This window comes from Peromyscus leucopus, chromosome 6 (assembly GCF_004664715.2).
Source record: "Peromyscus leucopus breed LL Stock chromosome 6, UCI_PerLeu_2.1, whole genome shotgun sequence".
Taxonomy (NCBI): Eukaryota; Metazoa; Chordata; class Mammalia; order Rodentia; family Cricetidae; genus Peromyscus; species Peromyscus leucopus.
Window position 1 is genome coordinate 67,061,981 of NC_051068.1, and position 26,698 is coordinate 67,088,678.

Below are 26,698 nucleotides of genomic sequence, written 5' to 3' on the forward strand. Positions count from 1 at the left end.
TCTGCACCTCGTGTGAGCCTGATGCCTACAGAGTAACAAGTGGGATCAGATCCCCTGGAACTGGAGTTACAGACAGTTGTACGCCTCCATGTGGGTGCTGGGACTTGAACTGGGATCATTGGGAAGAGCAGCCAGTGTTCTTAACCACTGAACCATCTCTGTACTCCTCAGCAAGTTCTCTTCTAGCAGTCTTTCTCTTTTCTTTTTCTTTTTTCAAGACAAGCTTTCTCCATATAACCCTGGCTGTCCTGGCACTGACTCTGTAACCCAGGCTGGCCTCTAAATCACAGAGATTCCCCTGCCTCTGCCTCCTGAGTGCTGGGATTAAAGGCGTGTACTACCATGCCTGGGGAGTCGTCCTTTTCTTAAAAGCCAAAGCTTCGGTTGACAGTGCCTTCTGCTGGCTCTGGGCCTCTATAAATAGTTTCCCTGCTTGTTATTTTCTTCCAATTCTCTTTCCAACAACCTATTCACATCACACCTCCTCTGGGAAAACCAACAACACACATTCCTAATTGTTTTTACCCTCAGACAGTCTAGAACTTTCTAGAGCAGATAGGGCAGCTCCTTAATTTTTTTAAAAATAATTTATTTATTACCTTATGTAAATTGGTGTTTTGCCTGCATGTATGCCTGTGTAAGGGAGTTACTGTTGTGAGCTGTATGTAGTTGCTGGGAATTGAACCCAGGACCTCTAGAAGAACAGCCAGTGCCCTTAACCACGGAGCCATCTCTCCAGCCCCAGCAACACTCTTTATACCAGCTCTTGCCACAGGTCTACTTTTGTTGTTTACTGTGCAGCCTTGGCTGGCTTGGAACACAGTATGTAGATCAGGATGTCTGGAACTCACACAGAGCCATCTGCCTCTGCCACCCTGCTGGGACACCATTATTCTGTTACAGGACTAGGCCCTTTCCCGCTCAGTCCTCAGACTGATGTTCTGAGGGAAAAGAACTTGTGTGGGGTACATGCTGGGCACATGTACAGTGAACAGTCAGTAAATGCTTGGTGAAAATGACCTGGGAAAGCCTCCCTGAGAAAGAAATTAAATTGCTTGCCTAATTCCTTCACACACACACACACACACACACACACACACCTTTTGAGACTGGTCTTTCTATGTAGCCCTGGCTGTCTTTGAACTCATGCAGATATGCTTACCTTGAACTCATAGAGATCTGCCTGCCTGTTTCCAGAGTGCTGGATTAAATATGTGGGCAATCTGGCTTGGCTCTCTTTCTTCATAGGAGTTTCTAAACTATTTCTGGCTAATTAGTCTAATCTCCATTTGACTCTTCCACCCAGTTCCACTCTGCTTTTCTTTAACTTTAATAGATTTATTGACTGAGGGTTGTTTCCCTCCCAATCCTCCTTTCTGGCAAATTTCCCAGTTCCTTTATATAGCATTGTTTTCTCCTTCCTGTTTTTTTTAAAACTACACTTTTAAAAAAAATGTATGGCCTGCCTCTATACCTGTATAGTACATGCATGCAATGCCTGAAGAAGCTAGAAGAGTGTCGAATGCCCTGGAACTGGAGTTACAAGGCTGATATGAGCCCTCATGTGCCTGCTGAGAAATGAACCAGGTCTTTTGGTGGAGCAGCCGGTGTCCTTAACTTCTGAGCTATCTCTCCAGCTCCTCAAACAAACAAACAAACAAACAAAGTTTAATGTTAATACAAGAATCTCAAGCATCCCCAGGATAGCTTCAAACTCACTTTCTAGACAAAGATAATCTCGAACCACTCATTCTCCTGCCTCTACTTCCTGTGTCCTGGGATTGATTACATGTGTAAACTATATGTGCGACTCGGTAAACGGAGCCACACCCTGGGCTAGTTTTTGAGACAATCTCAAATGTTTCCAAATCCTCCTGCTTCAGCCTTCTGAGAGCTGAGATTATGGGCATTAGCCACCAAGCTTAGCTTCTTGTTATTTTCTTTTTTTAATATTTAGTAAACTGGGGCTGGAGAGATGGCTCGGTGGTTAGGAGTTAGAACTGCTCTTCCGGAAAACTCACACCCACATCTGACAGTTTCACAGCTGCCTATAATTCCAGGTCCAGGGGATCCGAAGCCCTCTTCTGATCTCCATGAATACATGCATATACCCTGCTACAGACAAATAATTCAAGGTAAATCTAAAAACATAGAGAAGATTCAGTAAATTTGTACTTAATACAAATTAGCTAAAACATCATAGTTCCCCATTCTGGCCCCTTCTTTCCTGACCATGCACCTGCCCCAAACATAAATGACTTTTGTGCAGGACAAAGAGGGACCTCTCCTTGCTGGCGTTGGGCAGCAGGAGGATGTATCTTCAAGCTATGCTTGAAGGATCTGACTTCACAAAGCCTCACTGGAGTCGATGCCCAATAGTGATACAATGTAAATAACAATCCTTTCCTTAAACCTCCAATATTAAATAAGCCACAAATGTCTTCGGGTGAAGAGCAAGCAGGAGGCATGGGAAAGGATAAGATGCATAGAGGCCCAACAAACACGGGACAATCTCCTAGTGCCACCCGACCCGAACCCACCGGTGCACCCAGATCTTTGCGGACTCCCGCGGGTGCCCGGGGAAGCCGAGGAGCGCACCCAAAAGGGCACGGTGAGCGAGGGCGGAGCCCATCCGAGTCTGGGAAGTGACGCAGGACGCGCGCGCGTACGTGCCTGCGTGCGTGCTCGCTCACGGCAGCGGCGGCGGAGCGGAGAGGCCAGAGCCGGAGACCGAGCTGGGATCGGGCCCCGGGCGGGGGCGGTGCGAGAGGCGCCGAGCGGATCCTGGGGGCGGGGACGGAGCCCGGGCGGGCGGGACTGGAGCAGAGCCCGGGAACGGGGCGGGAGGTCCCGGGGCCCCGGGTTGGGGGGTGGAGCCGCACTTCGTCGCCGCGGGGGTGCCGGGACTCCGGCCGCAGTGCCGCCGCCATCACGGACTTCCTGTGGGACAAGCGCACGGGCCTCGCCGCCAGAACGGTGAGCGCGCGGGCTGGCGGACCTTGGGGCCGCGGAAAGATGGCTCCCAGCAGACGGGCGGCGACGGGATGAGGCGACATTAGGAGTGTTGGGCTCTGGAAGCAGCAGAGTAGCGCGATGAGCGGGAGGAGGGAGGTCGAGCGGCCGCGGTGTAGCGGCCAGACCTATAGTAAACTTGGAGGGGGAGCCGTCGAAGTGATGAGGAAGGGACAGGAGCGGTTCCGGACGTGCAAAAGTTGGACCGAGGGTTTTAATGTGAACCGAGAAGTGTTACTTGAAGTGTACAGGAAGAGTTTGACTCCAGGGAATTGTTCTGGGTTTTCTGCGTAAGAAAGTGGAGAAGCAAGAATTCGAAGTTGGGAAAGTTAGGCTGGCTTTGCTTTTCTAGGAGAGGCCCGAGTGACTTTGTTGGTAGGGTGTCCGAAGTGAGGTGGCATTTATGTTAATCAAGTTCATCAAGATTGAGTTACCTAGGGAAGTCTCGTGCTTCCATCTTCTTGGTTTTCTGCCAGCCACTTTAGGCCGATGCACTATAGGTCACCTTCCTTAATTTAAGGAGGTGGGGAGGAAGTGGCCCAGGATGGCAACCAGATGTTAGAGTTAAACCTGCAGACCTCATGTTCTGAGTCCTGTACCAAGACTGCCCCTGAGGCTCAGCTTATTCGGCTTGTTCTGTGCATTTCCTGGATTATGACAGTGATTTCGTTCCGATCTTTCCCGTTGACGGAAAAATTACTCATAAACCTTAACTAGTCCAGTTTTATTTAATGGAAGCCCAGCTGTCAGCTAAGTGGTACTGATATTAGTTAAAAACTAGTTTTTAGGCTGAGGGTGTAGCTCACCTAGTATGCTTGAAGCCCTGGGTTGGTCTCCCGAGCTGTGTAAAGCCAGGCATAATGAGGCTGCTCTGTAATTCCTTAGACGTTCAAGGCCGTCCTGGGCTGCCATATCAAAATTGAGAACAGCATAGGATGTGTTAAGTCACACTTCTCACAAAAGAAAACGAGCCAAATGCGGTTGTGCAAGCCTTTCATCCCAGTACTCGGGAGGCAGTGACTCGCAAGATTTCTGAGTTCAAGTTCAGCCAGGTCTGTATAGCAAGTTCCAGGCCAGCCAGGGTTACATAAAAAGACCTTGTCTCAAAAATCTCAGTTCTTTTTTTTTTTCTTTTCTTTTTTCTTTTTCTTTTGTTGTTTTTTATTTTTATGAGACATGGTTTCTTAGTGTAGTTTTGGTGCCTGTCCTGGTATCTGTCCTGGATCTCACTCCGTAGACCAGGCTGGCCTTGAACTCACAGAGATCCGCCTGCCTCGGCCTCCCAAGTGCTGGGATTAAAGGTGTGCACCACCACCACCACCACCACCACCACCACCACCACCACCACCCGGCTCTCATTATTTTCTGCTTACTAGATGGTGGTGGTGGGAATATACAGATGGACAACTACTTTGTGGTACTGTTTTACACCTTTGTCAGAGATTTGGCTAGATGTGTGAGAAACATTTATAGCAACACACTCTGGTCCCTAGAGCTTGCTAGTATTTGGTACCACCTATTTGTAAGATCCTGGTAAACTGAATTCCTGCCCTTGTGGTACTCCTTATCCAGTAATGAGGGGTGGGATAAGATTTGCTGTTAATAACCTAAAAGAACTGTGTAAACTAAAGCTTTGTTTTGTTTGCTTGTGAAGAACTCAGGATGGCAGAGCTGCATATCTTAGATGCAGCAGAGATGAACTGTGGCAATATTTATCAGTCACACACTTGTCATCTGTCATGAACTGTGGCTCAGACCTGAAGGTCTTCATGGAGCCATGTTTGAGGTAGAGCAATTGAATTTGACTTTCTTGAGTTTTCAGCCAAAATTCATAGGTGGCTGTATAGTCCATAAAGGAAAAGTTGTAAACACAAGTCTGAGGAATCTGTGTGATAAAAAGCATAAGAAGGCAGCTTTGTATCTTCAGAAGTATGCTTCCGAAAACTCAGAATGTTCCCAACCATTCTGCTCTTCCTTCCCTTCCAGATGCCTCATCCCCGAAGGTACCATTCCTCAGAGCGCGGTAGCCGGGGCAGTTACCACGAACATTACCGGAGCCGAAAGCATAAGCGAAGAAGAAGTCGTTCCTGGTCAAGTAGCAGTGACCGGACAAGGCGGCGGCGGAGAGAGGACAGCTATCATGTTCGGTCCCGAAGGTGAGGCCTCAAGAAGAGAAACTGATTCCAGGTCACTGGTTTATTCATTTAGTCAGTAAATGCTTATTAGTTACATGCTGAGGCCAGTGAGCTGAGCAGCTGGCTGAAGGTGACATGGGGTTAGGTGTGTCCTTCTGTGGCAGAGCATGTACTTCGCATGCATTTGGTCCTGGGGTCACTACCTGGCATTACCAAAAAAAAAAAGTGTTGGTGATATATACCTATACTTCCAGTTTGGGCTTCATATCTGTCTTACATTGCATGCATCCCTGGTGCCCTCAGCACTCAGAAGAGGGTATGGGATCCTGTGGAACTGGAGTTACAGATGGCTGTGAGCTGCCATGTGGGTGCTGGGAATTGAACCCGGGTCCTCTGCAAGAGCAGCCAGTGCTCCTCACCATTGAGCTGTCTCTAGGCCTTTCCCCTTTGTTCTGAGACAAGGTGTCACTGTGTAGCCCTGGCTGGCCTAGAACTTCCTGTGTAGATCAGGCAGGCCTTGAAAATCACACAAATGTACGTGCTTCCTGCTGGAGCCCTGGGATTAGTGCTGTGTGCCACCATGCCTGACTCATGGAGAACTTTTTAAGAAAGGGATACCTAGGGCCGGGCGGTGCTGGCGCACTCCTTTAATTCAGCACTTAGGAGGCAAAGGAGCCAGGCGGATCTCTGTGAGTTCGAGGCCAGCCTGGGCTACAGAGTGAGTTCCAGAAAAGGTTCCAAAGCTACACAGAGAAACCCTGTGTCGAAAAGGGGGGGGGCAGGGGGGTTGATACCGAGCTTGCTGAGTGGGACAGATGAGAATCAGTAGTGGACATGAATGTCTTCAGGAGGCAGGGAAGTGAGTATCATGGACTAATAACTAAAGAGAGCTCATGAGCTAACTCAGTGGTGTGGAGAGGAGTGGTTTGGATGGGAGGGAGCAAGGCCGATTTCATTTGGAAACATTGTTCCCTTGTGTCATTGGAGAGGAGGAGCCCCCAGAAGAGGTCTGCAGGTGCCTCTGGACAGGACTTAGTGACAGCAGGTGTGGGGGGAGGCACCCTCGGCTTCCTCGGGTTACTCCTGGGTTGGTTTTCCCCCCTAAGATAGGACCTTGTTGCGGGGTGTGAGAGGGCGTGTGGCCTGGACTGACGTTCCCAGTGGGTCTTGGTTATCTGACAGCAGCTATGATGACCACTCATCTGACCGGCGGGTATATGATCGGCGGTACTGTGGCAGCTACAGGCGCAATGACTACAGCCGGGATCGAGGAGAGGCCTACTATGACGCGGACTTCCGGCATTCCTACGAGTACCATCGGGAGAACAGCAGCTACCGAAGCCAGCGCAGCAGCCGCAGGAAACACCGGCAGCGGAGGAGACGGAGCCGCACCTTCAGCCGCTCATCTTCAGTGAGTGCCAGCCCGGCCTTCACCCTCCCCGTTCTTCTTCCGTCCCTCCGGGACCCTGATAAATAAGAAGTCCCCTTGTTCTCAGTCATGCTCTGAGCGTGAACACTGAAGTGGGCACTGAGTGTGCCCGCCCTCCCGGAAGATCTCCGACTCTTGAGGGGCCCCAGATCTACTTTGGGGATCAAAGGGCATGGGACCTTTACGCCCTAAGTGATATGGTGATATGTTGGGCTTGTGTTGGGAGCAGCTGCTCGGCCCAGAGGCCTCTATTTTGATGAGGACCTTGGTTTTGAAAGGCCTGTGTCTCCCAAGCCCTGGGCTCTGTGGCCCCTCAGCAGGCGAGTTGGGGTTGCCTAGAAGGGTGCTTCATAGAGCATGGGGTTGTGGGTAACATCGGCAACATCCTCACTCTTCTGCTCTGCCCCGCCTCTCCCTGTCCCGATTGGGGTCTGGGGACTTGGGATCATGCGCCGCTCTCTCTTCTCACGCCGATCCGCCTTCCCGCCTCTGACGTGTTCCCTTCCACTGTCCCCCGTCATCGTCTGTCCCCCCTGGCTGGGCGCCTGTGACCGCTGACCCCTCCACCACCCACCCCGTCTCCCTCCGGCCCCTGATCCGACACCTGGCTTGCTCCGACCCCCCCCACCCCCGACAGCAGCACAGCAGCCGGAGAGCCAAGAGTGTAGAGGACGACGCTGAGGGCCACCTCATCTACCACGTCGGGGACTGGCTGCAAGAGCGATGTACAAGCCAAATCGTAACGATCCTATAGCTGTAATGGTCCCATAGCCATCCTAACGTCCCTGCCACCCGAGTCACAGCCTCTTGCCTCTTCTCAGTGGTCTCAGTGGTGTTGCTCATCTGGGTGGTTTGAGTTGCTGTTGAGACTTGACCTGTTGTCCACTCCCAGCTCTCATGGCCCCTGGGTTAAAGGTGGTGGGAGTCACACAGGGGCTTTCTTCCCCTGCAGCCATCTGTATCTGTCCCCCCTTCCTTCGTCTCCTCACCCCAGGTTGCTGTGCCCTGTTCTCTTCCAGTTCATCTCACTCCCCCCTTTTCTCCCTCCCTCTCCCCGACCCTGCTTTCTTTCATTGCAGATGAGATTGTAAGCACCTTAGGAGAAGGGACCTTTGGCCGCGTCGTGCAGTGTGTGGACCATCGCAGGTAACCGCTGGCCGCTGCTTCCTCCACATCTGATAGGCATGGAAGAGTGTGAGGGCGTCAGACTCGTCTGCAGCTTAGACAGACAGAATTTCTTAGTGCCTGAACCGATCCCTTCAGTGTGGGATGTTCTTGTTGAACCCGACAAAAGCCTCTCCTGTTGACCCACAGGGGCGGAGCCAGAGTCGCCCTGAAGATCATTAAGAATGTGGAGAAGTACAAGGAAGCCGCACGACTAGAGATCAACGTGCTCGAGAAAATCAACGAGAAAGATCCTGACAACAAGAAGTAAGCAGAGGAGTGTGTGAGCAGGCTAAGAGGCTCTCCCCTCCAGAAGGAAGGTTCCAGACTCGGGCTAGGCAGGCAGGAGAATATAGACGTTCTGGTCCACTTTTGCTTTCCCTTTTTTTTTTTTTTTTTTTTTTTTTAAGATAAGCTGGCCTCTAAGCTGCTTGCAGAGCAGACTGGCCTTGAATTCACAGAGATCTTCCTGCCTCTGCCTCCTGAGTTCTCTGATTAATGGCGTGCACCACTACACCCATCCCATTCAGCTTTTGATCCTATGAGAGCAGTAGACCATTAGGATAGGCCTATGACATTCTTAATCCACTCCCCTTGTTTTTATGACATGTAGATTGCTCTGCAATCTGGGAATGCACCTGGCAGTGGTGAGCATCACTGTTGATGATGCAGGCCTGTAATCCTAGCCACTTGGGAGAAGAGGAAAAGACAGATTGGAAGCACAAAGCTTGCCTAGGCTACAGAGCAAGTTCAGGTGGCCTGGGCAATTTAGTAAGACCTTTTCTCACAAAAGAAAAAAGGTGCTGGAGAGGTAACTAGGGATGGAGTGCCAACCAACAATTTTAGAGTCCTAAATTCAAACCCCAGTACAACACACAGACATATACAATTTGTACAGGAAGCTGAGGCAGGAGAATCAGAAGTTTGAGACTAGGGCTGGAGAGGTTCTCAGCAGTTAAGAGTCCATACTACCTTTGGATAGGACCTGAGTTTAGTTTCTAGCACTCATAGAGAAGTGCACAGTATTTCTGGAAGCTGGGCAGTGGTGGTAAATGCATTGAGGCAGAGGCTGGTGTACAGAGTGAGTTTCAGGACAGCTAAGGCCATGCAGAGAAACCCTGTCTCAAAAAAAAAAAAAAAAACTTCCTGGCAGTGGTGGCGCACGCCTTTAATCCCAGCACTCGGGAGGCAGAGCCAGGAGGATCTCTGAGTTCGAGGCCAGCCTGGTCTACAGAGTGAGATCCAGGACAGCCAGGGCTACACAGAGAAACCCTGTCTCGAAAAAAAACAACAACAACAAAAAAAATAGCTCTAGGGAAACCCAGCACCTCAGACCTCAGAAATCTGCAGTCACGTTCACATAACTCACACACACAATTAAAAATAAAATCTTTAAATAAAAATGTGGGGCTGGTAGTGGTAGACCCTTGGTGGGATGTGAAAGGATTTGATCCTGAGCATTAACTGAAGAGTGACAGGACTGTGTCGAGACTGGGTATTCATACGGTTCACACACAACTGAGAGGCTAAACTGGCATAAAATTGTTCTGCAGAAGTTTGATTGTTTTATTTGTTTTTCAGATTGTGGATATTTTTGGGGTTTTTTTTTTGTTTTTTTTGGTTGGTTGGTGGTTTTATTTTTAGGCAGTATCTCATTGTAACCCAGGCTAGTTTCTCCTCAGTCTTGGAGCCAAAGGCAAGAATAATCCTGAACTCTTGATCCTCTTGACTTAACCTAGGGTTATAGAGGTGTCCCGCCGCACCTAATCATATGTGGTGTACCAGGTATTAGACTGTGCATGCTAGGCAAGTATTTCACCAGCTGAGCTGTATCCCAACCCAAATAAGACTTACCAAACCGTCAGTGTAAACTTGGGCAGCTTCGTGGCTGAGAGTAAGTTTCAGCAGAGGGGCTGGAATGCGGCAGCTTAGGAGTGTGAGACCAGGGTGAGCCGCATAGGAGTTTCCAGATCAGGCTGGCCTACAGTAGGACCCAGACTTAACAACAAAGGTGGCTTTGGTAATTGAGAATTCCACATTGTTTGGGATTTGGTGCTGATAGCTTTTCAGCAAATAGTTGGGGGCGGGGTTGGGTTTTGTTGGTTTGTTTGAGACAGGGTCACGCTCCGTAGCCCAAGCTGGCCTCAAATTCACGATGATTCTCCTGCCTCTAAGTTCCTGAGTGCTCTGATGCAGGAGTGCACCACCACATCCTGCTTAACAAATAGATTTTGTTCTCCTTGTTTTGAGGGTTGGGGATTGAAGATGACCAAGTTCTGTATTTCTGAATTACAGCTGCAGTCTAGCCAGTAGGTTTTGAACTCCTTAAAATGTTTGGGAGTTTGGCAGGTAGCGCTTTTTGGTTCTTCAAAAAAAGCCATTCTCTAGCTGAACTGATTTTGTTAATTTTATTTTATTTTTTAAGTGACAGGGTATCATGTAGCCCAGGCTATCCTCAAACTCACTGTGTAGTTGAAGATGACCTTGAGCTTATGATTCTCCTGCCTCCATCTCCCAACTGCTGAGATTACAGGTTCATTGCCATCATAACTGTTACATGTAATGCTGCAGATCGAACCTTGGGCCTTGTGCATGCTAAGGAGGTGCTCTACCAAGTGAGCTACATTGCTAGCCTTTATTAGGATATTAACTGGCATGTTTGTATACAACTGTGGAATCAACAACTGCAGTCCCTCCTTGTGGTGGGTGGTGGGTGGTGGGAGCTTGTTAGCCATCCAGCTTCCCCATTTTTCCCCAGCCTCTGTGTCCAGATGTTTGACTGGTTTGACTTCCATGGCCACATGTGCATCTCCTTTGAGCTTCTGGGCCTTAGCACCTTCGATTTCCTCAAAGACAACAACTACCTGCCCTACCCCATCCACCAAGTGCGCCACATGGCCTTCCAGCTCTGCCAGGCCGTCAAGTGTGAGTGGGGTGGGCTGAGGCGGACTCTGGGACAACGCTTCCTTCCATCAGACCTCTTCTGTGTGCTTGTGTGCTGGGGAGGCCCCTAGCCTGTCAGTGTGCCAGCACACCTGGGACTGTCTTGACATCTCTTCTGACTTAACTCCTTGACTGATGTCATTACCATCACGATTGCTCTTAGTCCACACGACAGCACTTAGTGTCTTTGCCTCATCCCTTCTTTCTTGGAGAAGTGCTGGACAGCGAGCACAAAAGTCCTCTTGCTAGAGGCTTAGGTCTGTGTGATAAAGTGCTTTTTACAGATGGGAGAACACTGAACCATTCAGTTTGGTGCCAGCTTCAGAATGCAGAGGATTTGTTTTTCTGCACCTTCACAGTGATGCAGTTTTAATTAATGGAGTTTGCAGAATGTCTGATAATTACATAGATCAAAGTCAAGACCAAACAAAACCTCCCACTTGTAGCACGCTGCTGCTTTTCCATCAGATGAGCTGTGTGTGCATTTTCTAGTATTCAGGGAAGAGCCTAGGCCAGGCAGAGCAGACAGTAGTCCCGGTGGAGTCTGGGCCTGCCTCCTCACCAGCTTTCTCCTTGGTACTCAGTCAGGTCAGCTGATGCCAGTTAGCGCTAGCCACCTGGATCTAGCCTGATCTAGCCTTCTCCCCACAGTCCTCCATGATAACAAGTTGACACATACGGACCTCAAACCTGAAAATATTCTGTTTGTGAATTCAGACTACGAACTCACCTACAACCTAGAGAAGGTAAGATGGACAGGGCCCACCCTCTGTCCATAGGGGCAGCAGCTGGGCACTTGGCGTTTGGTTAGCTCTTTGTCTTCTCCCTGTCTGGCTCCAGCTGGGTAAAACCAGCGTACCACAATAAGTCAAGAACACTTCCATAGAAAGACAGTTGGTAAAGTTTCCTCACAGGGTGAAAATGTCCACACTCCCTTTTTTAGATGTGTATTTCTGTGTGGTAGGAAAACTCTGCTTGCTTGGCAGCTTGAGGTCTCAGGCTGAAGGTCCTCTTCACCCTTTGTTACATAGTACAGATTTTCAGAACAGTACAGCAGACACTTGAGTCCAGTCTTCGGACACTTGGTGACTTCCATAATGTTCCATAATCACTTCTTAGCCTTTTTCCTTTCCTACTCTTAAAATCCTGTGCTGGCACATGCCTGTAATCCCAGCACTTGGGAGGCTCTGAGGCAGGAGGATTGCTGCAGGTTCAAAGCCTGACGGGTACAAGTGAAATCCTGTTTTAAACAAACAACAACAAATACCAGGAGCCAGATTTCCCTGAGTGTATGGGAGCAGGACTCAGGCTCCCTAGCCTGCGAATCTCGGTGTGGACAGAGAGTCATTCCCACCTGCTTTGCTCCTAGAAGCGGGATGAGCGCAGCGTGAAGAGCACAGCTGTGCGCGTGGTGGACTTCGGCAGTGCCACCTTTGACCATGAACACCACAGCACCATTGTCTCCACTCGCCATTACCGAGCCCCAGAGGTCATCCTCGGTAAGGGAGCTCAGGGCCGCCCAGTGTGTGAGGTGATGTGAGGGTGGCGTATCTTACGCATCCTAATACCTCTTGCTCTCACCTGCAGAGCTGGGCTGGTCCCAGCCATGTGATGTGTGGAGCATAGGCTGTATCACCTTTGAGTACTACGTCGGCTTCACCCTCTTCCAGGTAAGTGGTGGGGGGCTACTAGGCCACCCCCCATTCTTCCGCCTGCTTTCTTGATCTGCTGAGGACATACCTGCTACTCAGTCCTCCACATCGCCATCTGGCAACCAGTCCCCAGCATTCCTGCCTGAGTGCCGGGCTGAGATCTGTCTTTGTTTCCCAGACCCATGACAACAGAGAACATCTAGCCATGATGGAAAGGATCCTGGGTCCTATCCCTTCTCGGATGATCCGAAAGACAAGGTGAACCTGAGCAGGAGGGGTGTACCCTTTCCTGAAGGTGGAATTGGTCTGTTGCACACCATTTTCTTTTTCTCATTGATAGTCCCTAGCCCCCACTTGGACATGGTCAAACAAGGGAAAGCAGCTTATAAAAAAGGAACCTTTTTTTGCAACAACCTCCCCTTCCCCTCTAGAAAACAGAAATATTTTTATCGGGGTCGCCTGGATTGGGATGAGAACACATCGGCCGGGCGCTACGTTCGTGAAAACTGCAAGCCACTACGGGTGAGCCCGGCCAGGGGTATATATTGTCCACAATCTAAAGGTTGCTTCCTTCTTAGGGTGGTTTGCCCCTGGAATGCATTTTATAAGCAGAAGGTTAGGACAGGAGGGGAGGAAAAAAGAAGATAATCTGATCAACAATGGACAGAGACGAGAGAATGGTTTCACAGAGGCAAGGAGCTTAGATAGCCTAACTTGAGACAGTCAGAGATCAAAGCAAGGTCAGGAAAGAGTAAACTACCTTTGAAGAGCTTCTGTTTTAATGTGGAGCTAAAGAAGATTCATGAAGTTGACAAGGGTATACAAGTAAAACTTGGAGACTAAAGGAGGAATTGTGCGGGTAGGAAGGTAGACAGCTGTAAAGTCAGACAGTGGTCAGAGTGTGGTGGTGGCAAGGCAGCGTTCAAATTGATTGCAAACTGAGCCAGAAAGGGAAGGTCGGGCTTTAAAGGAGGCAGAAGGCTCGGGATGATGGCACAGGTTTGTAACCCCAGCACTTGGGAGGCCGAGGTCGGAGAATGTTGAGTTCAAAGTCAACTGCAGTGCGTAGTTACAGAACAGCCTGGGCTACGTGGAGACCCTATCTTAAAAGGAGAATGGAAAGGAAAGAAAGAATAAAAGTTTGTGAGGCATCCTGCTTTACCTTATTCCTGCCCTCCACCAGCGGTATCTGACCTCAGAGGCAGAGGAACATCACCAGCTCTTCGATCTGATTGAAAGTATGCTAGAGTATGAGCCTGCTAAGCGGCTGACCTTAGGTGAAGCCCTTCAGCATCCTTTCTTCGCCTGCCTTCGGACTGAGCCACCCAACACCAAGTTGTGGGACTCCAGTCGGGATATCAGTCGGTGACAATCAGGCCTTGGACCCCCCTGCTTCTTGTGCAGCAGTGGGTGTCCAGTCCAGGACACTGGTGCTTTTTTATACACGAGAACAGAGCCAGAACTCGCCTCCTCTCCTGCCCCTGGCTCCTTTATACCTGTAAATATGTGAACTAGTGTATATATGACAGAACTTGTACCTATCACTTCAACCCCTGCCTTGTGTATACTGCTGGTTACACTCTTCCAACCTCATCTGCCCCTCACGTGGAGTTGGATGGGGAGCAGAATGAGGTAACCAGGTGGTGTCTACCCATGTTTTATAAGGGATTTTGTACAGTCTTTGTGAAATAAAATTACATGCTTCATCTGACCCCCATCCCTGGAATTTGAGGTTCAAGGGTACTGGGTAACCGGGTGAAACGAGTGGTAGCCATTCTGAATTTGGGTACAAAGGCAGAGCCTCTTTCCCTGCCAGACAAGAGCCAGGCTGATTTTAAATGCACTTTGTATTCAAAGGTAGTGAAGATTAAAACAAATACAATCAGGTAGAACTTGTGTGATCTGGAGTAGCTGGTGTTGGGAAATAGCTTTGACCCCTTAAATAAGAGGACATGTGACCGTAGCCATGAGGCTGTCTGTCCCTCGAATAGAGCCTGAAACCCATATAGAAAACTCGGTCTCCCGCCACTGGCCAGTGCAGGAATTTCCCATCAGTGCTGCTTGACGTGAGGCTCCCTGGGATAAGTAGTTCTTTCGGGCTAGAAGTCACGTGGGTGGAAGTGCGGGGCTGGGCTCCTGAGACTGGCTCAGTGTTATCACGTGAGGTCCTTCCCGCTTTAGTGTTTTTTTTTACGCAGGCGCAGTTCGCTACTACTGCGGGAATCTTGGAGACTCTTCCGGTTGGCTCAGCCAATTGGCGCACAGAGAAGCGGGTGGACCGAGCGCACCGGAGGGAGTTTTCAGGGCCTCCGCCGCTGTGCTGCCGCGGCAGGGGCGTGGAGGGCAGGGGCGGCTGGGCTCAGTTGCAAGCATGGCTCAGAGCAGAGATGGCGAGAACCCATTCCCCGACCCCGGCGAGCTTGACAATCCCTTTCAGGTGACTTGCGCCGGCCTCTTGGGGCAGTCTTTTTTCCCAGTTCTATGGGGTCGGACTGCTATTCCCACTCGTGACACTTGACCCAGGGAAGGAGTGTCGCTACGTAGAGGTGACGGGAGCTCCAGACCATTGAGCATTTGGGGGGCTAAGGGGAAGTGGGCTCTGCCGAGTGGGTAATGAGTGGGTTCTAGCAATGTAGGGTGATGATGGACTTGAAGGCAAATGCTGGGGACAACGGCGTAGCACCGAGGGCTCGGTACTCGGAGCCACGAGTAGTTTCAGGAAGTTCCTAGGAATCTCCTTGGCACCGACTGCCCGCTGAGCCCAAGTCTCTGCCCTCAGGACCCGGCTGTGATCCAGCACCGACCCAACCAGCAGTATGCCACGCTTGATGTCTACAACCCTTTTGAGAACAGAGAGGTGAGCAATTGAAGGAACACAGAATAGTAGGGGAAGGGGGTGTGCCTTAAGCTCGGGGTGTCCATACTGGGTTGGTTGGTTTGTTTATATATGCAGAGAAAAGATGAAGTGCCGTGCTTTTTAACGCACCTAGAGACGCCATACAGTCAGGGCAACGGTGCCATCTAGTTTTGATGAAAAGTCAGTCTAGGGAGGACCTTTGGTCTGTGGGAAGACTTACGTGAAGAGAATCAAGGTTGGGGCTAGACAAGGTTGAGAAACCTGCTTAGGTGTGCAGTGAGAGCGCAAACTATCGGGAGGACTTGTAGAAACTGGTTACTAGAAGGAGTTAAAGGGGGGAGCTGTGGGGATGTCGCTCAGCTGGTGGGGTGCTTGCTATCAAGTGCACTACCCCGGATTGCTCCGCAGCACTCCATAGACAGTGTGGTGACACGGGTGTGTGGTGCTAGCCGTGACAGGTACCGGCAGGAGTGTGAGAAGTTGAGGGTCATCCTTGGCTAGTAGCAGGTTGTGCGGGGGAGGGGGATGGCTCATTTGGGAAAGGCTCAGCTTGTTTCCTAGACTAACAAGCTGTGTTCAGTCCCCCAAGAACAATGTGATACAGAAGAACACAAGTTCCCACAGCTTGTCCTCTGACCTGCACATCATACCACACACAAACTCACACACAATGAGTACACAGACGTCATTTTAAAAGTTGAAAAACTTGCCGGGCGTTGGTGGCACACGCCTTTAATCCCAGCACTCGGGAGGCAGAGCCAGGTGGATCTCTGTGAGTTCGAGGCCAGCCTGGGCTACCAATTGAGCTCCAGGAAAGGCGCAAAGCTCCACAGAGAAACCCTGTCTCGAAAAACCAAAAAGAAAAAAGAAAAAAAAAAGAAAAACTTGAGGTGATACGTGGATAAATGCTTTAAGTGTGGCTGAAGCATCGGATAACAGGCTGTGGCCAGGCCTGCTACAGGTCCTGAAAGAGTTGTCCGACTTAAATTCATACGTGGCACAGGGCTGTCAATCCCAGGGCTTAGACTGAGGCAGGAGGATTGCACGTCCTAGACCAGCCCAAATGCCTGTTGTTTCCAAAAGAAGACAAAACAAGAAGGAGGTTCCTAACCTGTAGGAGAAGGGCTGCTGATGCGGGTGATGATTCTGGTTGCAGATGATGTCAAGCAGACTAGACCGTGGTGTCACAAGGGCCCCGTTGATCTCAAAGGCTCGTTTTTGTTTCCACCAGCCCCCACCAGCCTATGAGCCTCCTGCTCCAGCCCCAGCCCCGCTGCCTCCACCTCCAGCTCCCTCTGTGCAGTCCTCGAGAAAGCTCAGCCCGACAGAGCCCAAGAACTACGGCTCCTACAGCACTCAGGTAAGGGGTGAGCCGGGGCAAGGAAAGGAGCCGGGGCTGGGTGGGCCTGGACTCACATACGCCTCTGCGCATGCTCTGTAGGCTTCCGCTGCCGCAGCAGCCACCGCCGAGCTACTCAAGAAGCAGGAGGAGCTCAACCGGAAGGCAGAGGAGTTGGACCGCCGCGAGCGGGAGCTGCAGCATGTGGCCCTGGGAGGCACAGGTAGCAAGCGGTCCTGGCCAGGGGGAGAAAGAAAGGGCGCTCGGCAGTGTGGAAGGAGCTGCAGAAACATCTTTTGTTTGGTTGGTTTTTCCAGTCAGGGTTTCTCTGCGTCACTGTCTTAGCTGTCCTGGAACTCGCTCTGTAGCCCAGGCCTCAAACTCAGGAGATCCTCCTGCCTCTGCCTTCCGGGATTAAAGTGCTGGGATTAAAGGCGTGCACCACCACCGCCCTGGGTCCATCAGTCAGATTGTTAAAACTGAGTTATAATTTAAGTTGGCACTGATTCTCAGCCATGGGCCCTTAAGCAGTTACAGAATGGGTTTTTTTTTTTTTTTTTTTTTTTTTTTTCTGCTCATTGGTAGCCCTTAAAGATTGTCTTCATGTATTAGCTCCAGTATGGGTTTTTTTTTAAAGATTTACTTATAGTATTTTTATTTTATGCGTATAAGTGTTTTGCCTGCATGTATGTAAGTGCATCCATATGTGTGCAGAGTCCATGGAGGCCAGAAGAGGGCAATAGACACACACACACCCACCCCCACTCCCACCCCCCCACCCCCGCTGGAGCTGGAGTTACGTGCTGTTGTGAACCCCCATGTAGGGGCTGGGAACCAAACCCTGTGCCGGAGCAGCCAGTGCTCCTAACCACAGCGCCATCTCTCCAACCCTTGGGTGATAATGTTAGAAATCCTACCACTCAACCATTTGGTAAACACCACCCCACCCCCTACCCCCCCCACCCCCCCAAGGCCTTGTGCTTGCTAGGTAAGCGCTCTACCGCTAAGCTAAATCCCCAACCCCATTTGGTACTTTACATCGAGCGCTTTGGTTTCCTATTTTCTAGAACCTTCTTCTCGTTTTGCAAAGCAGGAAACTGAGGGTTGAATAGAATCACCTAGGCAGAGTCCATGGCGTGACCCTCAGATATTTCCAGTAACTGTTCGCTTACTAATTCCTTTTCTGTTCTTTGTTTTGTTTTGGACGAGTCTTTCTGTGTAGACCAGGCTGAGCTGGAACTTTCTGTCCTCCTGCCTCAGCCTCCTCAGTGTGGGGTGATAGGTGCGCTCTACCATGACTACTGTTTTCCACTTTGTGTTTCTTTGGACCCATAACTGAGAGGCCTTAGCAGTGGAGGGGGGTGGGTGCCCGTTACTGATTTGCACTCATTTTTGAGGTTTTCCTCCTGTCCTTCCTTACAGCGCGACAGAACAACTGGCCTCCCCTCCCGTCTTTTTGCCCAGTTCAGCCTTGCTTTTTCCAGGACATCTCCATGGAGATCCCCCAAGAATTTCAGAAGACGGTATCCACCATGTACTACCTCTGGATGTGTGAGTGTGAGACATCTTTGGGAGATGTTACAGATCCATCTGTTAAACGCCCCAGAGCACACTCTGACCTTTCTTCAAGAACCTTTCTTCTCGTTGTGTGTGTTCCTAGGCCCCTTTCCCTCTGTCACCATCACAAATGGATTCTGAATTCTTGCAAATTTGTTTTCACGGAGATCATGTCTGATCTGTGGGGTTGATTGTCCAGGGCATGGGCCCAGCCTCTCGTGCTGCCCCCCCACGGGGGAGGCATGTTTGAGAGGCCTCGTTGCACGCCAGCCAGCCCTTCACCCTGCCCCTCTGCCCCTCAGGCAGCACTCTGGCCCTTCTCCTGAACTTCCTCGCCTGCCTGGCCAGGTTCTGTGTGGACGCCAGCAGCGGCTCGGGCTTTGGACTGTCCATGCTCTGGCTCCTCCTCTTCACTCCCTGCTCCTTTGTCTGCTGGTACCGCCCCATGTATAAGGCTTTCAGGTAAGTGGGGGGGCGTGGAGGATCTGCCGTGGACCCCCAAGCCGCTCCTCCAACCCTAATCTTCTAACTCTCCCACGCTTTGCTTTTTTTTTTCTCTTTGCAGGAGTGACAGTTCATTCAATTTCTTCGTTTTTTTCTTCATTTTCTTCGTCCAGGATGTGTTCTTTGTCCTCCAGGCCATTGGCATCCCAGGGTGGGGCTTCAGGTGTGTGAGTTGCCCTCCTTCCTCCCCCCCCTCCTCCCACTCCAGGCAGTTCAGTTAGAAGGCAGAGTTGCCGTATACCCACAAGCAAAAGGGCACGTGGGCCTTCTCCAGAGAGGCTAATTGAGCAAGAAGTCAGGATACTTGCCTAGAGAACTCTAGACAGGCAGCAACTGAAAAGAGGTCTTCCTGAGGGAGGCCGTGGCATCCCAGGGGAAAGAAGGGAGCACTCTCAAGTGAGAAGATTCTCTTCTGAAGGAGGAGCCAGGAGAGTTAGGAGCTAAGGCTTCAGAAGTGAGTGAGAAAGGTGAAGAGAGTGGGCGGTAGGGACTGGTTCATCGAGTGCAGCCATGCTGACAGAGACTGATGGGCACACCGGGTGAACAGCGGGGGGAGCAGCCCCCGCCCGCCCGCCCGGAGGGCAGCCCCCTCACCAGCGCTCCCCCCCCCCCCCCCCCGCAGTGGCTGGGTCTCCGCCATCGTGGTGCTGAGGAACAACACAGTGGTGGCCGTGCTCATGCTCCTGGTCGCCCTGCTCTTCACCGGCGTCGCCGTGCTGGGAATTGTGATGCTGAAGCGGGTGAGGGACCCGGCAGGGGTGGGGGTGGGGTTGATCATGAGTCCCCAGGGGGCACAGAGTGGAACATTAGGAAGGAGCCGGGGCAGGACAGCCGAGGGGCGGGTTCTCAACTAATGGACTTGCTTGGGTGAGTGAATGTGCGCGTTTGGAGGGAGTGCCATCCCGGAAGGGAAGCCAGGGCAGCAGGCTGGTGAGTGGTGCTGTCAGCTCGGGGTGGGGTAGGAGGGACTTGCCTGCCTTGTAATGTCTCCGCCATCTTCCTGCAGATCCATTCCTTGTACCGCCGAACGGGCGCCAGCTTCCAGAAAGCCCAGCAAGAATTTGCTGCTGGGGTCTTCTCCAACCCTGCGGTCCGAACTGCCGCTGCCAATGCAGCCGCGGGGGCTGCTGAAAATGCCTTCAGGGCCCCGTGACCGCCCCCGGGGTGTCCTGACCCTGCCACCTGTGCGAACTAAGATAGTCCCTGTCCCTGAAGTCTCTGGGATTCAGGGAGGCATTGCTACTTAATGACTTCTGTGGGGCTCTTAATTCCACAGCCATGAGGCCAAGCCCGACTCAGGGTGGGTGTGGGAGCCCACTGTGACTCAGTCATCACCTGCCTTGGTCCCCCATCTGACACGCCGCCGCCGCCGCCGCCTCTCACATACCCCAAGCCCAGTTCCCCTGCTGTGCCAAGGATGTCTCTTCCGTTATTTAAATTAAAAAAGGAAAAAAAAAAAGTGTAACTGAAACTTACCCATTTCCTGCATCTTTACTGGAGATTAGGACTTTTGAAAGTGTCAGGGGGGACTGGAGAGGAAAGTGTCTACAGGAGAGGTTGCACTAAACCAACGGGGTGGGATGACGGGAGGCCTGCGACACGGGAGACCCAGGCCAGTCAGTTTGCCACCCCTCCCCATTGACGATGGGCAGTCAGCCACCTCTGCGGAGAACTCTGCATCCTGGGAACCTGAAGTGTTGGGTAGGGCGAAAAATGGGCACAGAAACGATCCTTGAGCAGCCAGGCTTCAGGACCAGGCTCGGGTTGGAGGAGGGCCTCTTCCCTATCTCCTCCCCTCGCCAGGGTTGCTTTCGGACTACGACTCCCGGGATGCATTGCAGCAGCCACCACACCCCTCCTCCGCCCCGCGCACCATCCCCCACCCTCCCACCCCGCCTCTAGAGCCTGACCTGCTGCAGCTGGAGGAGCTAAGGGAGCAGAGCGTGGTGGGGAGGGGAGCAGGCCTCGCGACCCCGGAGACAGTTCCCGCGGCCTCTCCCCACCAGGCGGCCCCGGATCACCAAAGGCACCTCTAGTCCCTGCATGCAGACCTTCCTCCTCCTCTGTAGACTTTGCATCCCTCTTTGCCCTCCCCACCCTTCCCTGGGCTCCGGAACGCTACTCTGTCTTCAGTCTGGGATCAGCCCTTCTCGGTCGGCACCCCTCTTCATTAAGGAAATGCAATGAGCCGGTGCCCTCGCGTCCTCATCGCCGCCCCGGGCACGGTACCCGTCTGGTGGTGGGGAGGGAGCCCCTCACCGTCCCCTCGTGACGCCCCTCCTTTGGGCCTTCCTCCAGCTGGCGTCCCTGGGCGATGCCCCAGAGGACCTAGCCAGGAGGTGGGCTTTAGAGCGAGGGCGCTGGCGAGGATCAAGAACGGGGCTTTGGGCGCCTCTGAGATGCTCCCAAGTATCAAGGGGGACCGAGCGAGGTATGGGCAACCGGGCGGCAGGCATGATGCCCTCGCCTAGTGACTCCAGCCGCTCGCTGACCAGCCGGCCCAGTACCCGGGGCCTTACCCATCTCCGCCTCCACCGACCCTGGCTGCAGGCCCTGCTCACGCTGGGGCTGGCCCAGGTGCTCTTGGGCATCCTGGTGGTAACCTTCAGCATGGTGGCCTCCTCTGTCACCACCACCGAGAGCATCAAGAGGTCCTGCCCGTCTTGGGCTGGGTTCTCGGTGAGTTGGGTAAAGAGTGCACAGTAGTCGGGTGGGAGACGCTGCTCAGGCCCCACCCCCCCCCTCACCTGCAAGCCGACACGCTTGTTTTTCCTTCCTCTCCGGGTCCCGTCCCTCCTTGCGGGGCTGGGTGCATCCTGTGGCGAGGGGCTCCCTCAGGTGCTTCCCCGCCAGGCTAAGCTTGTACCCACTCTGTATCCCTAGCTGGCGTTCTCCGGGTTGGTTGGCATTGTGTCCTGGAAGCGTCCATTCACTCTGGTGGTAGGTGCCAAGGCCCACTGGGAGGCAGGTGCCCAACACCAGAGGGGATACCCTTCATGCCCTCAGGAAGGGAATTGGTTTTCCAGTTGGTGCTAGGCTGGCAGAAGAAGGTGTCTCCTAGGAAAAGAGGGTGCCTCGTTCTGTGGAAGAGGAGTGCTGGGCAAGGTCCCAGCCCTGAGGTGACATCCTCTTCCCCCAGATCTCGTTCTTCTCCTTGCTTTCGGTGCTCTGTGTCATGCTCAGCATGGCTGGCTCTGTTCTCTCCTGTAAGAATGCCCAGCTGGCTCGGGACTTCCGAGAATGCTCCATGGTGAGATCTGAGGGGGGAGACCTAGAAAGGGCTGGCTAGGGGAGGTGTGGGGGACCCCTGAGTTCGCTCTGATGCAGGCTGCCTTGCCCTTTCCGCTCCCACGCAGGAAGGGAAGGTCTGTGTGTGCTGCCCCCCTGTCCCTCTACACAGACCCTGCCCACAGTGGGGCCAGGAGCTGGAAGTCGCCCTTAACTCCACCTGTGATGAAGCACGAGGGGCCCTCAAGGTGAACACGTGCACCCCCCCATCCCTGCCTCCTCTCTGGGGGTCCCCAAGGCTCCAATGTGTGGGGCTGACCCCTCCCAGGCCCTGTACTCCTCACGGCCGTTGTCTTTCCTTCTCCAGAACTTGCTCTTCAGTGTCTGTGGCCTGACCATTTGTGCCGCAATTATCTGTACCCTCTCTGCTCTTGTCTGCTGTGTCCAGATCTTCTCCCTGGATCTGGTACATATGGTGAGAAGGAGGCAAGGCCCAAGCCCACGGGGCTGGTGGCAGGCAGCAGGGGTGTGTGCTGGGACTGGGCTCGCAAAGCAGTAGCTACAGGTCTGGGTTTCGAGCTTGGGGCTCTGGGTCACCTGAGGATATTTATTACCGGAGATGTGTAGGGCCAAAGGGAGTGAGGAGGACTGGGTGGGGTGAGATCCAGAAGGTCCCAGATGGAAGGAGGGGTAAAGGATGGACAGTCCTGTGGTGACAGCGAGCAGGTGGTCATTATGGATGGATGTGAAACTAAAAGAGAGACTGGTGGGTAGAGCCAGAGCTGGAGGTACCGAGTGGGCACAGGTTGAAGAAGCAGCTGGGTGTGGTTCTGAAGGCTTGGAACTGGATCTTCCTAGTGGCGTTAGGACCATAAAAATAGCAGAAAGGGGAGAAATTTGAAACCAGGCTTTTGCTCCCCAGCAGCTGGCTCCTGAACGCTCGGTCTCAGGCCCTCTGGGGCCCCTGGCTTGCACGTCGTCGCCTCCAGCCCCTCTCCTCCACACCATGCTGGACCTGGAGGAATTTGTCCCACCTGTGCCCCCTCCACCCTACTATCCTCCAGAGTACACCTGCAGTTCAGAAACAGACGCACAGAGGTAAGGCTGGGTGAGGTCTTGCTGGGGACCCGAGGAAGAGGACTGGGGCCGGGTCTGGATTGGTGGGGAGGCATAGATGTGGAGTAGGAGCTGTTTTCCAGGCCCTGATCCTCTCCCTCATCCTGCCAGCATCACGTATAATGGCTCCATGGATAGCCCAGTGCCCTTGTACCCTACTGATTGCCCTCCTTCTTACGAGGCCGTCATGGGGCTACGGAGAGACAGCCAGGTGAGGAGAGGGCTGGGTGCAGCTGGGAGCAGTGGATGGAGCCTGGAAAGCTGCTTGATTAGGATGCCAACAGTTCCCATGATCTCTGTAGCCCACCCACTTCATCTTTGATCTGCCCTAGAGCTGCTGAGGTGGGTGGGAGATGAACTAGTGTTCCTCTGTTAAAGATGTGCTGCTGGGTAGGATGGTTCACGCCTGTAATCCCAGCACTGGAGAGGCAGAAGCAGCAAGGGCCACAAGATCGAGGGCAACCTGGTCTACTTAGAGAGTTCTAGGCCAACCAGGGCTTCAGTGACCTTGTCTCAGAAGATAAAGACAAGGAAACTAATGGCCTGGACTCATGCAAAGCCAACTGTCTGTCGTGGCATATGCCTATCAACATAGCACTTGGGAAGTGGAGGAAGGAGGATTAGGAGTTCAAAGGCTAGCCTAGGCTACTCAGTAAACCCTGTCTCAAAAAACCAACCAACCAACCAACCAACCAACCAACCAAAATCAGCTGACTCATACAGAGTGACGAAGCTGGTCTAGACTCTAGTCTCCAGAGCTCTTTCCAGTGCATGGGGATGGTCATGCCAGTGTGAAGGGCTGGACTGAAGGATCCTGTGTCTTCTGCAGGCCACTCTGTTTGATCCTCAGCTGCATGATGGCTCCTGTGTCTGTGAGCGGGTGGCCTCCATTGTAGATGGTGAGCAGAGTCGGGCTGGAGGGGACCAGGGCAGGGTGGGGCCATAAGGAGGGGAAAACGAGCTTGAGCTCAGCTGATGGTTCGGAGATGGAGACTTGTGGGCCTTGAGGATCAAGCTGGAGTCAGACGGGCTCGTGAAGAGCAGCTGCCCTCCTGCAGCCCTGCCTAGCGCTCGCGCACCCTTGCCACCCACAGTGTCCATGGACAGCGGGTCCCTGGTGTTATCGGCCATCGGCGACCTCCCGGGGGGCTCCAGCCCCTCAGAAGACTCATGCCTGCTGGAACTCCAGGGCTCTGTGCGCTCTGTCGATTACGTGCTCTTCCGCTCCATCCAGCGCAGCCGGGCAGGCTACTGCCTTAGCCTGGACTGCGGCCTGCGGGGCCCCTTCGAAGACAGCCCCCTGCCGCGGCGGCCCCCACGGGCTGCCCGCTCCTATTCCTGCTCAGCCCCTGAAGCCCCACCCCCGCTGGGCGCCCCCACGGCCGCGCGCAGTTGCCACCGGCTCGAGGGCTGGCCGCCCTGGGTGGGACCGTGCTTCCCGGAGCTGAGGCGGCGGGTCCCCAGAGGAGGCAGCCGCTCAGCTGCACCCCCTCCTGCCCGAGCCCCAACTCGACGCTTCAGCGATAGCTCAGGTTCCCTCACCCCGCCCGGGCACCGGCCTCCTCACCGGTCACCCCGCCGCCACTGCTGCTGCCCAGGTCTCACAGCGACCCAGGCATCACCACCACCTCCAGCGACACTGGTGAGCCGCGCGCCCTCCCCTGATTCAGGGAAGGGTAACCGCTAGGATGGGGACCCTGGGAGGTTCCTGAGGGCGGGGAGAAGGTGATGTACTCCTGCAGTGCCCTTCCTGAGGACTCACCTCCGAGGGACGGGGCCCTCGTGGCTAACCAGGAGGAGGACTTGGTTTGGGAAACCATTTCCACAGCGCCTAAGCCTGGGCTGCATAACCGCTCGGGTATAGAAACAGATCAACCGAGGACGTAGTTCAGGGTCACACAGGAAGTGCCCCCGATCCCATCTGGGGACCCTAGACAGAGCTGGGGGGCACAGCAGTAAAGGGCAGCCCTGGCGATCCCAGCTTCCTGCGTTACGCCGTCTAGTTGTGGGCAGAAGTGATTGCCCCTTGAACGGTGATGGAGTGCAGGACCAGGAGAATGCCCTTGCGCCTGGGCGCTCACGGGATGGTGGGGGGGTGCGTGGGAGGACGGGTGTGTTCATGTAGCACTCACGCCGTCCTTTTTTTTTTCCCCTCTCCCCAGCTGACTTCAGGGACCTTTATACCAAAGTGCTTGAGGAAGAAGCTGCCTCCGTCTCCTCTGCAGACACAGGTCGGGCGCGCGGCGGGCGGCTGGAGGGTGTGGCCCCCCGGGTGGCCTGCACACATTCCCCGCTCACTCTTCTTTCTCCTCTCTGCAGGGCTCTGCTCTGAAGCCTGCCTTTTCCGCCTGGCCCGCTGCCCTTCCCCCAAGCTGCTACGTGCCCGCTCGGCTGAGAAACGCCGCCCAGTGCCCACCTTCCAGAAGGTTCCCCTGCCTTCGGGTCCTGCGCCTGCCCACTCTCTAGGGGACCTGAAAGGAAGCTGGCCAGGCCGAGGCCTGGTCACTCGTTTCCTCCAGCTGTCCAGGAAGTCCCCGGATCCCGCCGGGACCGCAGCCCATGGCCATAAGCAGGTATGCGTGAGGGGAGCCAGGAGACAGCCCTGCGCCTTAGGTGGGCCCGGACCCATGCCCTCTTCTGTGTCCCCTTCCAGGTGCGCAGGAACCCGTGGGGACGGCCAGGTCGGGAGAGCCTCCACCTAGCGCAGCTGTGGAGATTTGAGCTCCGGCTCCTCCCTGAGGCGACTCCTCTCCGGCCGCCGGCTGGAGCAAGGCGTCCGCCCACACAGCCTCAGCCTCAATGGAGGCAGCCGAGAGACTGGGTTCTGATTCGGGCTTGCACCAACGAACAGATCCGGATGAAGGCTGGAGGAGGCACGGGCATCAGCCGGTGGGGACCGGCAGCCCTGTGTCCTGGCTGGCTCAAAAAGAACCCCGCTGTATACCCTCCCGAGGCCTTCCTTCCCTGCCTGCCTTTGGGGGCTCCGCCGCTTGCCTCTGTCCCTCTGGACGGCAGAGCTTCTGCCCTGGGCTGCATGGGTGTTGAAGCTGTGTGGGAGGAGACGCCTCCCCCTGACAGCGTTGATGGAAGAACCGTAGTAGACGCCCCCAGCATGAGTGTGCCTCTTTCTGGTAGTCCGTGGCACTGTATGGGGGCAAAGGGATATGAGTGTTTGAGATCAGGTTGATTTGTGCCTTGACATGTATGTGGTGGTAGGCGGGCAAGAAGAGACAGGAATCTAGGTGGCTTTGGGCTCTGCCACCTCCTGCTGCATGACCTCGGGCAAGTTAGTTAACCTTAATTGCCTGACCTGTGAAACATTGTGAACGTGAATGTTTGTAACCCTGAGTAAGCCTTCAATAAATTTCAGTTTCTCCCTTCTCTCTTGGACTGTTCTGTTTTTTAAGCAGACTTGGAGTTTATTAAAGACATTTTAACGTAGAGGGTTTTTTTTTTTTTCTTGGTTTGTTTTGTTTTGTTTTAGGCAAGGTTTCTTTATATAGCCCTGGCAGCCCTGAAACTCACTGTGTAGACCAGGCTGACCTTGAACTCACGGAGATTGCCCGCCTCTGCCTCCCGAGTGCTGGGATTAAAAGTATGTACCACCATGCCCACTTAGCATAGATCTTAAGCCCAGAAGTTAATACAGGGATGCTCAGGGAAGTAAGGGAGGGGCTGCATGGACTGCTGGTGGTTAAGAGCACTGGCTGATTAGTAGCAGGCCAGAATTCAACTCCTAGCAGCCACCTATCAGTTAGTAAT

The 26,698-nt window shown here is 53.3% G+C and overlaps 2 protein-coding genes across 12 annotated transcripts; both read left to right on the top strand.

The window, feature by feature from the left end:
• The first annotated feature begins 2,674 nt into the window (after window positions 1–2,674).
• LOC114707868 (dual specificity protein kinase CLK2) lies at window positions 2,675–20,063 on the top strand. Of its 11 annotated transcripts, XM_028890746.2 has the most exons (20): window positions 4,427–4,798; window positions 4,999–5,168; window positions 6,330–6,558; window positions 7,214–7,301; window positions 7,656–7,722; window positions 7,891–8,007; window positions 10,499–10,665; window positions 11,335–11,429; window positions 12,053–12,182; window positions 12,271–12,353; window positions 12,514–12,593; window positions 12,767–12,857; window positions 15,115–15,192; window positions 16,424–16,552; window positions 16,634–16,754; window positions 17,954–18,082; window positions 18,391–18,550; window positions 18,654–18,755; window positions 19,215–19,332; window positions 19,599–20,063. In XM_028890746.2, the coding sequence occupies exons 1-20, from the start codon at window positions 4,790–4,792 to the stop codon at window positions 19,743–19,745; spliced, it is 2,310 nt and encodes a 769-aa protein (XP_028746579.1). In that variant the 5' UTR covers window positions 4,427–4,789; the 3' UTR covers window positions 19,746–20,063. The 11 variants fall into 11 exon arrangements, with proteins under 11 accessions (XP_028746578.1, XP_028746574.1, XP_028746575.1 ...); XM_028890741.1 differs by lacking the exons at window positions 4,427–4,798; window positions 15,115–15,192; window positions 16,424–16,552; ... (4 more) ...; window positions 19,215–19,332; window positions 19,599–20,063 and adding exons at window positions 2,681–2,976; window positions 13,519–14,046; XM_028890742.2 differs by lacking the exons at window positions 4,427–4,798; window positions 15,115–15,192; window positions 16,424–16,552; ... (4 more) ...; window positions 19,215–19,332; window positions 19,599–20,063 and adding exons at window positions 2,681–2,976; window positions 13,519–14,046 and having other exon boundaries at window positions 7,217–7,301.
• Window positions 20,064–20,266: 203 nt separating this feature from the next.
• Fam189b (family with sequence similarity 189 member B) lies at window positions 20,267–25,863 on the top strand. Its single transcript, XM_028890736.2, is given in 14 exon segments — window positions 20,267–21,271; window positions 21,476–21,532; window positions 21,732–21,842; window positions 21,949–22,068; window positions 22,188–22,295; window positions 22,743–22,918; window positions 23,048–23,147; window positions 23,766–23,835; window positions 24,031–24,507; window positions 24,510–24,578; window positions 25,099–25,167; window positions 25,256–25,509; window positions 25,590–25,637; window positions 25,639–25,863. Coding segments are annotated over 14 exon segments (2,031 nt in total). The 5' UTR covers window positions 20,267–21,025; the 3' UTR covers window positions 25,765–25,863.
• The last annotated feature ends 835 nt before the right edge of the window (window positions 25,864–26,698 follow it).